The sequence below is a fragment of the Gymnoscopelus microlampas genome (genome assembly GCF_963454915.1).
Source record: "Gymnoscopelus microlampas genome assembly, chromosome: 10".
In the NCBI taxonomy this organism is placed as follows: domain Eukaryota; kingdom Metazoa; phylum Chordata; class Actinopteri; order Myctophiformes; family Myctophidae; genus Gymnoscopelus; species Gymnoscopelus microlampas.
Window position 1 is genome coordinate 15,813,367 of NC_139947.1, and position 14,329 is coordinate 15,827,695.

Genomic DNA, 14,329 nt, shown 5'->3' on the forward strand with positions numbered 1-14,329 from the left:
TGGGCTGGGGCCCACTGGTGGGGCATGAGGATATTACAAGTAGCCCCCCAAATAATTGGCAAAACACTAGATTGTATTGATAGTAACATTAATATAAAAAGGATTATGTAAAAAAAAAAATTGTGGTAGTCTTAACAACCTTGAAAAATGAATAGTCATTGTGATACTGATAAAGAGGGACTTAAAGTATATAGAAAGATAACGTGACGTCACACCATTGAAAGTAATAGCTGAAAACCTCACAAGATGGCGCCAAGTGTCCATTGAACTCCATTGAACGGGTCCTCAAGCTACAGTATACTATGTTAGTTCCATTGATCCAAGCCGGAACACAATCGATTGATTGATCATTAAAATAAACACTCTGAATATGCACACGGCCCGGCCATCTGACCACTTAAGAGGTCAGATGGTTGGGCCGTGAACGCTTTTAACAACCAGAAAAGGTTGCATACCACTGTTCTAAGTACACGTGATTGATCGTGTCTCTTATCTTCCCTCTCCCTCTTTTTTCACTCACTCTTGCCCTCTTTCCCTCTCCCCCTCACATTTCTCCCTCTGTCCGTGCAGGCGCAGGGAGCAGCGTGCACCACAAGTGCAACAGCGCCAAACACCGCATCATCTCGCCCAAGGTGGACGCCCGCTCCGGCAGCTACGGCAGTGCCCACTCCGAGGTCCAGAACAATGACGTGTCGGAGGGAAAAACCGAGCACAGCGGCCACGGCGGGGGCAAGAGCTCCGGGGGCGGAGGCGTCGGCGCCAGGGAGAAGCGCAACGGCAAGGTCCACAAGCCGGCCCTGCTCCACCAGAACAGCATGGAGGTGTCCTCCACCAACCAGGTGGAGGTCCCCGACACCACCCAGAACTCCCCGGTCTCCATCAGCAGCGGGCTGAACAGCGATCCGGACATGGCCGATAGCCCAGCGGTGACGGGCATGGGTCACGTGGCCTCCGTCATGTCGAGCCTGTCCCAGAGCGTTTTCATGTCCGAGGTCACCGGAGACCCCGTCTACAGCATGTCCCCTACCGGGGGTCCCAACGCTCACCTGATGGGCCCGGACGCCACCGCCCAGGGCCTGGTGATGTCCGGGGCCTCCGACAGCCACAAGTTTGCCTTCCCCAGTGGAGGAGTCGGAGAGGCTGGGAGCACCGGGGCAGGAGACAGCCTCTCCATGCTGTCAGAGGAGTTGGTGCTCTCCAGCAGCCTGGACTCGGGGTCCATCAAGATCCCTGAGACCAATATGAACTTTGACCCTGACTGCTTCCTGAACAACCCCAAGCAGGGCCAGACCTACGGGGGCAGTGCCATGAAGACAGAGAGCAACACCTCTGGCTCGTTGTCCTCCTGCGCCGCCAATGGCGCCATGCAGCGCACTCCCTCCGTGGCGGACAACAGCTATGTGTTCAGCGCCGCTCTGGTGAAGAACATCAAGACAGAGGACACGTCCTTCGAGCAGCAGCTGGCCAAGGAGAGCGGCTACCAAGTCGGACCGGTGGGGAACTGTGGCAACGGAGTATCAGTGGCATCAGGGCCGGCATCTGTTCAGGGCAGCCTCACCCTCGCCCCGGGGGGATCCCTGCTCCCTTCCGGTGGAGGTCTGAGCCCCAGCACCACCCTGGAGCAGATGGACTTCAGTGCCATCGACGCCAAGCAGGACTACACATCCAGCGGTGCCGCAGTGAGCTACGCCCAGGCCATGTCCAGCCCTCACATGTCCCACCAGAGCCGCTCACCTAGCTTCTTCCTCCAGGACACCTCTCAGACGGGCCAGGCCCAGCAGGGGAGGGCCAGCATGGGCCAGAAGACCCATATGATGGAGCACAACTCCCACGACTCCGGAGCCTACATGGGCCTGCAGATGGTGAAGACGGACTCTCCCGGCAGCAACGGCCACCTCCACCACCACCACCAGGTCCACCAGAACCAGCACAGGTCCAACTGTAACGGAGGCTCCCCGACAGAGGGCTCCGGGCAAGCCGGCTCTCTGCAGCTGCTGCAGTACCAGGGAGGGTTTCCTGGCATGGGCGCCGAACACGAGGAGGTGGTCGGTCTGGAGCAGCAAGGCTCAGGTCAGGGTGGAGTCACAGAGAACGGAACCGACGGCCTGCTCAAGCCTGGAGATCACATCCAGGCCTGTGGAGGGGGGAACGCAGAGGGAGGGGGGGCAGAGCACTACCTGCAGCAGGGATCTGACAACAGAGCAGGAGGGCCCGGGGGAGGCGAAGGCGTGGTCCTTCGTAACGGAAACAGCAGCAACGACAGCAACAGCCGCTCGCAGCAGCAGCAGCAGCAACAACAACAACAACAACAACAGATGCAGCCCCTCATGCAGAGCACAGGCATGGTCCAGGGTCTCTACAACACTGTAGGACCCCACCAGGGTCTGGGCGGAGCTGGCAGTAACGGAGCAGCAGCAGGGACGGGTATGGAGATCAGCCTGGACCACTTTGACATCTCCTTTGGGAACCAGTTCTCCGACCTCATCAACGATTTCATCTCAGTGGACGGCAGTGGGACCGCAATGGCGGCAGGGGGCGCCCTGTACGCCCACCAGCTGGTCGCGGCCCACGGCTCAGACGGTCAGACCACAGCCGGCGGGGGCCCCCAGCAGAACCAGGAGGATGGCGGGACCAGGGGCTCCGGCTACAGCCCCTCAGACCTCTGCCTGCAGCCATGCTGCAGTCCCCAGTCTCTGAGCGGAGGGGCCGGGGCTGCAGGAGCCCCCGTAGAGGCAGGGTCGCTGTCCTACATGCACGTTGCAGAGGTGGTGTCTGCAGCTGTGGCCCAAGGTGCTCTGGGAATGCTGCAGGCCACTGGCAGGCTCTTCATGGTCACCGACTACTCCCCTGAGTGGTCCTACCCTGAGGTGAGTGATCGCTGTTGCTGATCCTTCTCAAGTTCACGAGAAGGCTCTGAGCCCACTTATAACAAACTAAACATTTGCTTTATTGACATAGCACTTTAAAAATAATAATAATAATAATAAATCTACAAAAGCAGACAGTTACAAAGTGCTTTAAATTAGAATATTCAATTCAACCAAATAAAATGAGCTAAATGAACTAAAATAAAAAAAACTAGATTTGACATGCATGAAATATAAGTGCAGTGTGATGTTTGCCCCAATCTGTGTTTCTGCTTGGATGTTCTCAAATTCTGGATGGTCAAACATGCAGGGATGATTACTATTATTATTACATGAATGGAATGGTGGGGGCCTGCCACATTAGCATATTCATGGGTCCTGGCATACTAAAAGAGGGCAATGATAGAGCTACTAATATTCCTGCAGGGAAGGTTTTGGGGGAGAGAAAATGGCTTGACATGTACATTTGAATAGAGATAAATATGTAAGGCTTTTAACCAAACCAAACCAGGGGACATGGGGAAGGGGACTTTGAAGTCACGCGTCACCTTCAGCTTTACAAGCCACCAGTGAGGACAGCAGTGAACATGACAGCACTCTGCCAGCCGAGAAAAGATTTCTGTGTCCCAGAATATTTTAGAGGATTAGAGCAAAAAGATCTGCTCACTAAATGAGTCCCATCTGGAGGACTTTATTTAATGCAGTGAAATTTTATGCAACATAAGCTCTACCTCTGACTTCTGTTATACATTTTCATCAATAATATAAAAGTGGTTAATAAGTAAAGAAATAATGTTCCTGATCTTTGCTAGATCAGGTGCATATAGAGCATTGGTTCTCAAAGTGGGGTCCAGGGACCCCCAGGGGTCCTTGGGGGGGTTTCAGGGGGTCCCCGGCAAAAGTAGTTAACATAGCGTCATAATCATTTTAACCACTTGTCTTTATCCATTTATTTGTAGGCTATTAAAAAATCCGCTATTTTTTAAAATATTTGAAAGATTTTGAAGATGTTTGGAAAATGTTGAATATTTTTTAACATAAATCTTCTCTTCTGGGGGTCCCTGGCACAAAACCTTTTCAGTTGGGGTCCGCGGCCAAATACATATCAATTTGGGGGTCCTTGACGACATGAACATTTTTGAGAACCACTGATTAGAGGACATAGAGTGCATAGAGGTACAGAGATGGGAGGCAGGTGAGGTGTTTCGTGAGAAATTAGATGTTCAGGCTATGAGGTCATTCCACCACTAGGGGGAATGTGAATGGATTGTTTCCCAATCTGGGGTTCTGACCTCCCCTTGGGGTGGCTTCAAACATCACAGGGAGAATCCAGTGTCTGTTTAGAGGTAGCCTAGTCCAGAATTTCAAACTTGCTGAACAAAATAATAACATGCTTTAATCCACTTTCACTTTACAATAAATCTCTATAAAGAGAATACCAGCACTCACGGAACAGTCCTTTTAAGGCACTTTTATTTATATATTTTAAGTAGGCATGGTATGCTGCAAAGCAGACAGCAACGTACGCGTTTTGGCGTCAAGCCTTCATCAGCGTTCAAATAATCCACAATCCACTTTCAACCTGGCATCCTTATTTTGGGCAGTAATTATTAATACATAATATATTTCAAAATGTTTTAAAAATAGCGAAAATAGAGTCTACAAGCGTATAACGCGTCGCCTCGTGATGTGTTGTGAGCTTTGTAGATCAGCTATTTTCACTATTTCATTATACGAGAAGTATATACTGTAGTGCAGTAGTTCTCAAACTTTTTCATGTCAAGGACCCCACATTTTTATTTATTTGGCCACAGACCCCCCATCTGAAAATGTTTTGTGCCAGGGACGTCCAGAGGAGAAGATTTATGTTATAAAAAGAAAAACAGCAGATGTACAAGTGGTACAAAGTGAGGCGCTATGAGCTTGTATATCTGCTATTTTTGAATAGTCAACGTATAAAATATGGATAAAGGGGTTAAAATGATTGTGCTGTCCGGGACCCCAGGGGGTCCCCGGACCCCACTTTGAGAACAACCGGGCTATGAGGTTTGAGCGTATAGGGCTGAATGGTGACCTGGAAGTGCGGATGTGGTCAACTTTGTTGACTTTTAACCTGAATCCTAATAGCTTTGCTGTGAAAATCTGACACGCCCAGCTTATGTAAATGATCATGTTTTATGTAGGCTGGTGAAGATGTTCCAGACTGGAACATCTTCACCAGCCTACATAAAACATGACAATTGTGCTGTGATGACAGCGAGCTCTCAACATACAACTCACATTTTCACAGCCTGCCCCATATTGTTGTATTAACAGGAGATTCTGACTATAATAACTGGAACACAGGTTCTTTTTTTTCCATTTCCTAAAACTAAATTAGAGAAAATGCACACAATTTACCAAGGGGAGCCCCCCCACCCGGGGACCCCCCCCACCCCCACAATAACAGCCTACGGTGCAAACAGCTATAAAGTAATTTCACTGTCAGCGTTCTGTTACAATAGAGAGTGAAAATGTCCCACTTGATTAATTTGGAAGAGAGAGACTGAAATCTGCTACATAGCCTACTTCTGAAAACTGTGGTCAAAGTACTTCAAAGCAGTTGATTCATTCAGCAGTTTTTAGGGACTTCAAAAATATTATTCACAAATTGCACCCTCATTATAACCATGTGAGTGTGTGAAATGCACTTCAAATGTTCAATGACGGATTGCTTGATCTTTATTTACACAGTCCTTATAGCACTGCACTTATAAATCTGTCATGTGCTGTGGATGGGAATGAATAAAAAAAAGATAATATAGTGTAGAAATAAATAAACTATCTCTTATAGTTCAGCCAGGCATAGAAGTTGTTTGGTCACATGTCCATACATAGCAGAGGTTCTCAACCTGTGGGTTGGGACCCCAGGGGTGTCCCCACATGATTTTTGGGGGGTACCCAGATGACAGTGAAGTGACAATTAAGACCTTTTTAATTCCTCCCCAAAAAAAGGCCAAATTGTAGGCAAACATTTTGAAAATAGCCGATCTATAGCTTGTTAATCTGCTGTTTTCACAACAGCAGTCAAACAAAATGTAATGCCTCAGCTCCTACAATTCCAAGTGCTTGTCAGGGTGCGGGGTCCCCAGTTCAAATAAGAGTATTTTGGGGGGTCACGGCCTGAAAAGGTTGAGAACCACTGATATACAGTATCATCATCCAGTCGCATAGTGCCATGAGCCGTCCTAGGCAGAACCTCAACCTTTAGACAGACTGGTGCTCACTCTTCATCATTGTTTTGCTGCGATCTCCCCAGCCTGCCCCACCTTAGCCTCCACCTTGATTAGGATTTAATACTTAATTAATGTGGCTCAGAATATTCCTCAATGTGGGTTTATATGTCTATATAGGGCATAGCAGTGGTGGTCATTTTGTGGTTCCACACATATCGTTGCTGTCCGGCAGGAACTAGCTAACTCCATTTTGCATTTTTCTTTCTCCATAAATCAGTGCTATTGAACACCCTTTACGTCTGTGTGTTGGTAAAAAAAATATTGATCCAATGAAAAGCATTAAAACGTGCTTCTGACAAAAGCAGCTAACTCCATTGGATCCTCAGACGTTCTGCTAAACCAGCTAACTCTGGCAAAGGGGGGTGGAGTTAGCTGGTTTTGCTGACTCCAGGCTCCACCCCCTTTTGACCTCCAACCTCACTGTGAGCTTGGAGGTCCATTCAGCTGTTCTTATCAATGATGAACAAAACTTCCTAACTCCATTTTTGTTTGGTTTTTTTCATTTCCTGAAAAATGAACATTTTGGAGTTAGCTGGTTCCTGCCAGACAGCAGAGATATTTATATTGATTATTCAAAGCCTGGAACCAAGCCATCCAGGCTCCTGGTGAATCATGAAACATTTGATGCTGTGTCAAAAAGAAATCGAAAACTTGGCTCAAGGGAGGGCCGGACGGCCGACAGGTGGTCCTCTGACGTCTTGCTCTCACCATGACTCCATAATAATCATATAATAACCAATATAATAATGGAATAACCCAATGCAGCTACGCTCAAATATGGAGTGTCTAACCTTGATGTGTCGTCATGGCATCAGGTGCAAACAAATCAGTCAGCTCCATATATGGGCACAAAAGGGAGCATGCCCATATATGGGCATATACTGATGACATCAGGGATCTCCATATATGGGCATATCAGTCGGATCGGAGGTGTGACGTAGGTGTGAGGGCCACGTAATGGCCTGAACTCTAGATGTTAGTGCTGTGTAGCGGCCGAACCTCTATATAATTAAATATTCAAATCTTTTTTGACACAGAATCAAATGTTTTATGGTCATGATTCACCAGGAGCCTGAATGGCTTGGTTCCAGGCTTAAAATAATGAATATAAATGTTTTCAGAAATCTCTATGGGGAAAATGAACGGGCTTTCTATCTGTGGAACCACAACATGGCCACCACTACTATGCCCTATTATCATGTTCATTTAACTTTCGTATTTATTTAACCGACATAGGACAGTCGGTTAAAGAAATACGAAAGTTAAATGAGGGGTTAGTGAGCTCAGAGTCCAATCTGTGCCATATTTGCACAGATCCTGGAGCATCATGGAAGCAGAATCACACCACCAATTAGAGACATTGTTGCAATTATATCTCAACCAGAGTAACTGCTTGAACTTTACAAAGAAATACAGCACCCAATACAACCGGACATTACATTACCTGAGAAAGACAAACTGATAAAGAGCACTCCATTACAAGGCCAGTGCCGGGTGATCCATCCAGCTGTGCAACACCTCATAAGTTATTGACGTTGCTTTGAAATGACGCTTGCCTGTGCAAGGATGTGCCATTTGGCATAGTGTTTACTTTCCTCCATCCTTTCGCATATCTCATCCTCACATCGCTCCCTCCGTGTTGTTAAGTGTTAAGAGCTAAGACGTGAGGAAGAGACTCTATAGCAAGGGACAGAAGTATGGGGAACTAGATAAAGTGCTCCTCGGAGCACAGGTCTCCGCCAGGTCAGATACGTTATTGTGGCCTCCTGGTGGCGCTATAATAGGCCAATGTGAAAAGGGTGCCATTTATTCTTAGGTCGTTCACGGCAATCGGACACTGCATTCATGATTTGAAGCATTTTGTTCCAAAAATGTGTTTTGCTAAATTAGACCTGCTGGTGGCGCTATAACAGGCCAATGTGAAAAGGGTGGCATTTCTTCCTCGGCCTAGTGGGAATGTGCGTGTGAAATTTCACGGAAATCGCACGCTGCGTTCATGGTTTGAGGCAGTTTGTTCAAAACGGACCAATCCTGCAAACTTTGGATGGCAACCTTAACCAATAAGGATGGAATATGGGAAATCGGACAGATCAGGGTTGATCACATGACTATAGAGATACTGTGTACCGATTTGCATGACGTTTGGTTAAAAACTGTAGGAATAATGTGAAAAAAATGGGTTTTGCACAAATCGGCCTCCTGGTGGCGCTATAACAGGCCCATGTGAAAAATTTGAGGCAGAGGTTCTGAATTGGCATCCAGGGAGTGTGTGTGCACAGTTTCGCAGCGACCGGGCCAACGGTGCCGGAGATTTGGTGGTAACACACGGACGGACACACGGACACACGGACACACGGACGGACACACGGACGGACACACGGACGGAGGGTAAAACATACTCTCTCGCCATGCCTTACGGCCTGGCGGAGACAATAAAAGAAAAGAAAAGTGAATTTAGTATGAACATCCACATGGAGCCAGGAGAGGGCGTCCAAGAGAAAATATAGTGAGTCAATCAGGCTGCAGAAGTTGTATTCTGGAGAAGTTGCAGGAGCATGAATATGTGGATAGTTACCCGGTGGTTTAGCTTTTGAGATATGTTATCTAAAACAGTGGTTCTCAAACGTGTTTGTGTCAAGGACCCCCAAATTTATATATATTGGGCCGCGGACCCCCATCTGAAAATATGTTGTACCATGGACCCCCAGAAGCAAAGATTTGTGTTAAAAAATGTTATTAAATGTGTTAAAAAAGAAAAAGTATTCAAAAACTTTCTCTAATGTTCAGGATTTTTTGAAAAATAGTAGATCTACAAGCTCATAGTCCGGCACAAAGTGACACGCTATGAGCTTGTAGATCTGCTATTTTTGAATAGCCATAAAGAAAAACACCACATGGATGCACCTGGGACGTATCATCAGTGTTGTAGCCTGGGATCATCGGGTGTTTCCGGTCTCGCAACATACAACATACACCCTCGCCCAGGTGACCCAGCCGGGGTTGATCAAGCCTTGACTTACTGTACGTCCCAGTAGCTACCCACGATCAGTCCTTTTAGGGAAAGACAGGGCCACTCAGTCCGCTTCTCCGGAACTACTCTGCCGGGACTGGGGAGAGAAGAGGCTCTGGCACGTGGAGGGACTAGGCTCTGTGGGTGGCTTCCTGGCCGGGCTCCTCTTTCGTCTTACCAAGTCCAGGAACTGAGCGTTGCACCAGACTCCCCCATTCCAAACATTTCCTTCTGGCGTGATGGTTTCTTGGGCCGTGGTGGTACTGCAGGCTCCACTTGCGACTTACTTGAATGGCCCTCCTAAAGGCCTCACCGCAGATTTGTTGGGCTTCTTCCTCACGGAAGACACAGGCTGGGGCGCTAACCCATACTGCTCCCAAAGTATAAAAGGTTAAAATGGTTAAAATGATTGTGACGCTATATTAACCCATTTTGCCGGGGACCCCCTGGAACCTCCCCAAGGACCCCTGGGGGTCCCCAGACCCCACTTTGACAACCAGTGATCTAAAAGATGCTTTGACTAATTAAAGCTGCGATCCATGAGATTCATGTCCTACCCGCAAATACAGACCCTGACCATAGACTGTAAAAAAGGAATGGACAAAGCCACTCCCCTGCTTTCTACAGAACGAAAATGAAGCCGATAGTTCAGGAACGTGCATTCCTCCATCGTTAATATATACAGTTGGCCACCCCGGAACTCAAACGCTATTGGTTGAGACCAGACACGTGACCAGCGAACCGGAAAACAACCCCCAAAAATGCTATTGGTTGGGTAGCTTGTCAAACAAGAGCAGGGCGGGGAATGTCAATCAAATCATCCCGCCCCTCCTGGAGCATAGCCTACTTTATCGTCAACTTTAGAATAAATGGGACCATAATTTAGCAAAACGCATATCATGATGATTGAAAGGAGACTTTAAACTAGCGACTGGAAGCATATAGAATTTATGACAATTTTTATTACGGTAAGAAAATCTAGTCTAAAGTTTGTCAAAAACCCATTCACTTGCGTTAAAATAAATTCTTTCTGACACTGCAGGTCGGCGCAGGGTAAAACAGTGCCTCACTCTGGCCATTCATAAGCTTCCGTGTTGGCCTCATCGTAAATATCCAAGCCTTGCCCCTTGACCCTGACACTGACACTGACACACTGTGCAAGAGCCAGAATTCCTGCTGTTGAGCTATAAGGGTCTGTTTGACTTTCATGCAGTACCACTTGTCAACCAGTAGAGGTCCTACCTGACCACAGGATCTAAAAGTCCCAATAGAAGAGCAGGTATACCAACTACAACAGTTGTTTTAGTCATATATCCTTCCATAAATGACACAGATATCTGTGTGCGTGTGTACTGTATCTGTCCTTCGCGTTTTACGAGAGCCATCGTACCGGTCGGCTCTACAAGTGGTGCTGTTGGAACTTACAGTTGTAGTAGCCTACCCTTAGTATACAGGCCTATGAACAAGATAAATACATTGAGCTGGTCTAAGCCTGGAGGGACAACGTTTGGAGAGCCCACTGTGAGCTGATTGAGGTGAGCTGCAGTGCAGGATATTTCCAGGGCAGTCTCTGCACCGGGCACTTTCATGAGCAATGTGTTGACGCCAATTGTGAGGTGAAATCTCACAATTACTATGTTTCCCTAAAATCTTATCAGACATTGCAATATATCGTCTTAGTCATAACACTTGTATTGTGATATGTTTCATATCGCCAGATGATTGCCAATACTCAGCCCTAAAAAAACAGAGCGTAGTACAACATTAATCCTATAACCTTGGTGAAACTGGATGAGGTGAAATCTCATTGGAGATGTCTCCAATCTGGCACAGTACAATGTTACCATGATACCAGTGATAGAATATGATTCTCACCTGGTTTGAAAAGAAAAAGTGAACTGACCTACTGAGGTATTTGTTTGGTGAAAGGTCAAAGTTCAGAGAAATGTATATGTATTTAGTTGTGTTTGTGTTGGTGTTTGTGAGGTGAGATTCCTCCAATTTGCAACATACAATGTTACCATTACCAGTGATAGAATATGACCTTCTCACATGGTTTGAAAAGAAAACTTTAACTGACCTACTGAGGATTTTTTTCGTGAACGTTCAAAGTTCAGAGAAATGTGTTTAGTTGTGTTTGTGATTGTGAGGTGAGACTTTTTCCAGTGTTCTCCATGATGAACTGACCTACTGAGGTATTTGTGTGGTGAAAGGTCATTAGGCTGGCATTTCTCCATGAATTGAGTATGTGAGGATCTCATTTGAAACAAGCCATTGCGGCTTTCATGAGCGATCCATTTTAGTTGACCTTGTATTGTAAACTGTAGTTTTATGTGCTTTTTCTCTGCAACCTTCTAAATAAAGTATTCAAATCAAATCAAAGAGAGTTGCAAGAGAAGAATCATAATTGAAGCAGCGAAAAAAAACTTCAAGGTAGTTGTACCAGTCTGTCTGTCTGCGTTTTTCCGTCCATATATGGAGATCTCTACTTATGCCCATATAGCACTTTGAGATTTGTTTCAAATGTAAAGTGCATTATAAATCAAATGAATTGTTATTATATATATGGAGATCTCTGTATCACTCTTCTTCTTGAGATATGTGAGGGGGACATACGAACAGACGGTCGGACACGGACACGAAGCAGAGATTCTGTGAATGTATAGCTTTTTAAAGGATCACAATACACAATAAAAATAAGGGCCAGGCAGGAGCAAGGCCAAATACTTGTATGCAGGAACAACACCCTTGCAAAAATATATATTTAATAGGACACTATAGCAAAGTTCCCAAAATTCTAAACAACGCCTGAGACATAAATATAGAATATAAAGTGCATCTATGAAAACAGACAGTCTATGAAACCCAGGAAAAGCTCAATTATTAATTTAGGCTGGTGAAGTCAGACATCACTAGATGCCGGGGCAGCAGTGGCTCAGGGGTAGAGTGGCCGGATGGTGAACCGTGAGGTTCCTAGTTCGATCCCGGGCTCCCCAGAGTTAGTGTCGAAGTGTCCTTGAGCAAGACGCTGAACCCCTAATTGCTCCCTATGAGCAGGTTGGTGCCTTGCATGGTTTCATCCACCATCGGTGTGTGAATGGGTGTGTGAATGGGTGAATGTAATGCACAATCCATGTAAAGCACTTTGGATAAAAGCGCTGTATAAATGCACCATTTACCATTGATGTCAATTATCTTAAACAATAGTCCTGACACTTGGTGTCCACATGATGGCAGCAGAGGTTAGCTTAAAAATATGATTCTCTCCTGCCTGTCTCATTCTTGGAAATGCACTCTAGATGGCAGGCATGTACAACAACTATGATGGGAAATAATAAAATAAACAAATACAAATCTTGACTCCTTAGCAGTGCCAAGTGTTTTTGATCCACTTGTTGTGTTCTCCAGGGTGGTGTGAAGGTTCTGATCACTGGACCTTGGCAAGAGGCCAGCTCCAACTACAGCTGCCTGTTTGACCAGATCTCCGTTCCTGCCTCTCTCATCCAACCAGGAGTGCTGCGATGCTATTGTCCAGGTAGGACAGAGGACATCTATAGTAGTGAGTAGAAGTACAGTAGTAGTACAGTAGTAGTAGTCATTGTCATGTATTTGATATTTGAAAACAACCTCAGCTTCAGGGAAGAAAGCATGCAATATTATGGCAGCAAAAACATAGTGTAAGACAATGGTGATACACTTGAGTATTGTGATATTATGTTTTGTGATAGTATGATCATTCTCAAAAATACTGTCCATTTTTTAATTAAAAGTAATAATAAAAAAAGAAAAGAATTGCACAAAAGCTAGTGCTGTGTGTTGGATCATAATAAGGTCTGTAAATTGAGATCCTTCTGTTCTGATTGCATAAAAAAGCCTTTTATGCATATGGTGGTGTTCTTTATACTATGGAAGTTTCCCTAAAATGTTATCAGACATTGCAATATATCGTCTTAGTCATAACACATGTATTGTGATATGTATCATATCGCCAGATGATTGCCAACACTCAGATAAAAAAAAATAATTAAAAACATAGACTCATTTCGTTTTAAAAAAATGCTTTAGTGAGATGTTGATTTGAATAATAAATAAAGACCCACTGCAGGGGATTGTTTAGTTTATTGATCATGGATAATATTCAGAGGTTCTTCAAGGGGAGTCGTGTTTATTGGAAAATTGTCTTTGTAACTTTTAGATGCTATCATACAGAAGATCAAAGTACAAGTTCATTTTGCGTTTCCTTCTTGTTTTATACAAGCCATTAACATTGTCAAAAGACTTCTACAGCCCATGTTTGGTTTTCATATCCTGTCAGGGCATGTGTATTATATCTGTAGGAAACTGTGACTTCAGTTTGAACGATAATAAACAGAAATAACGGCTCTAGTCTGGTTATTGTGGTGCATGATCCACAATAACCAGGCGGATTGTATACTGATTACTTAACTTGGCCAGTAAGGATATTCTCTTTTGTTCTTCAAAATAACTGTACACGGACAGTTAAGACACTCATTACAATGGAGAATATCGTCACATATAATGCTGCCACTGTGAATATATGCTCACTAAAATAATATGTTAATTTTATATTATTTGTAACAAAAAAATCTGAGTTAAATTTACCCTGAGGATTTTAACTGTGTATTGAATACATATGCACTGTGATTGTACTGTGATCGGAATTGTTATTGTTTGTGTCTCTTTGCTCAGCTCATGACACAGGCCTGGTGACGCTACAGGTGGCCGTTAGTAACCAGATCATCTCCAACTCTGTGGTGTTCGAGTACAAGGCCCGCGCTCTGCCTTCACTGCCATCATCTCAACACGACTGGCTCTCGCTAGATGGTGAGATCACTCTCTCTCTTCTGTTAACAGGGGTCTTCAACGGAGGGTCCGGGACGTTTGATACAATATGTAGTGGGGGGGTCCCTGCTTAATCTCTCTCTCAGCTAAGGGGTCCTTGGCCTGAAAAACATTGAAGACCCCTGTTCTATAATGTGTGAATGTTTGTAAACAAACAGGTATTTCCGGGTAGAATGTCAGTGGACGTTTTCACAGTATAAAATAAAGTGTCCAGAACATTAGCAACGAATAGTTTGGTTATAGTCGACCTGTGGATAGTTAGAACACAATAATATATTTCTAATAGTCAATAGCAATATCATAAGTGTCCTGTT

At 45.3% G+C, this 14,329-nt stretch overlaps 1 protein-coding gene across 1 annotated transcript in view; it reads left to right on the top strand.

The window, feature by feature from the left end:
* The window catches only part of camta1a (calmodulin binding transcription activator 1a), a gene marked incomplete at both ends in the record, with an annotated part of 205,597 nt that overhangs the window by 150,094 nt on the left and 41,174 nt on the right, over positions 1 to 14,329 (top strand). Inside the window, 3 exons of the mRNA XM_084069344.1 lie at positions 571 to 2,867; positions 12,561 to 12,687; positions 13,863 to 13,997. Coding sequence (XP_083925470.1) covers positions 571 to 2,867; positions 12,561 to 12,687; positions 13,863 to 13,997 — 2,559 coding nt within the window. The remainder of the gene's footprint in view (positions 1 to 570; positions 2,868 to 12,560; positions 12,688 to 13,862; positions 13,998 to 14,329) is intronic.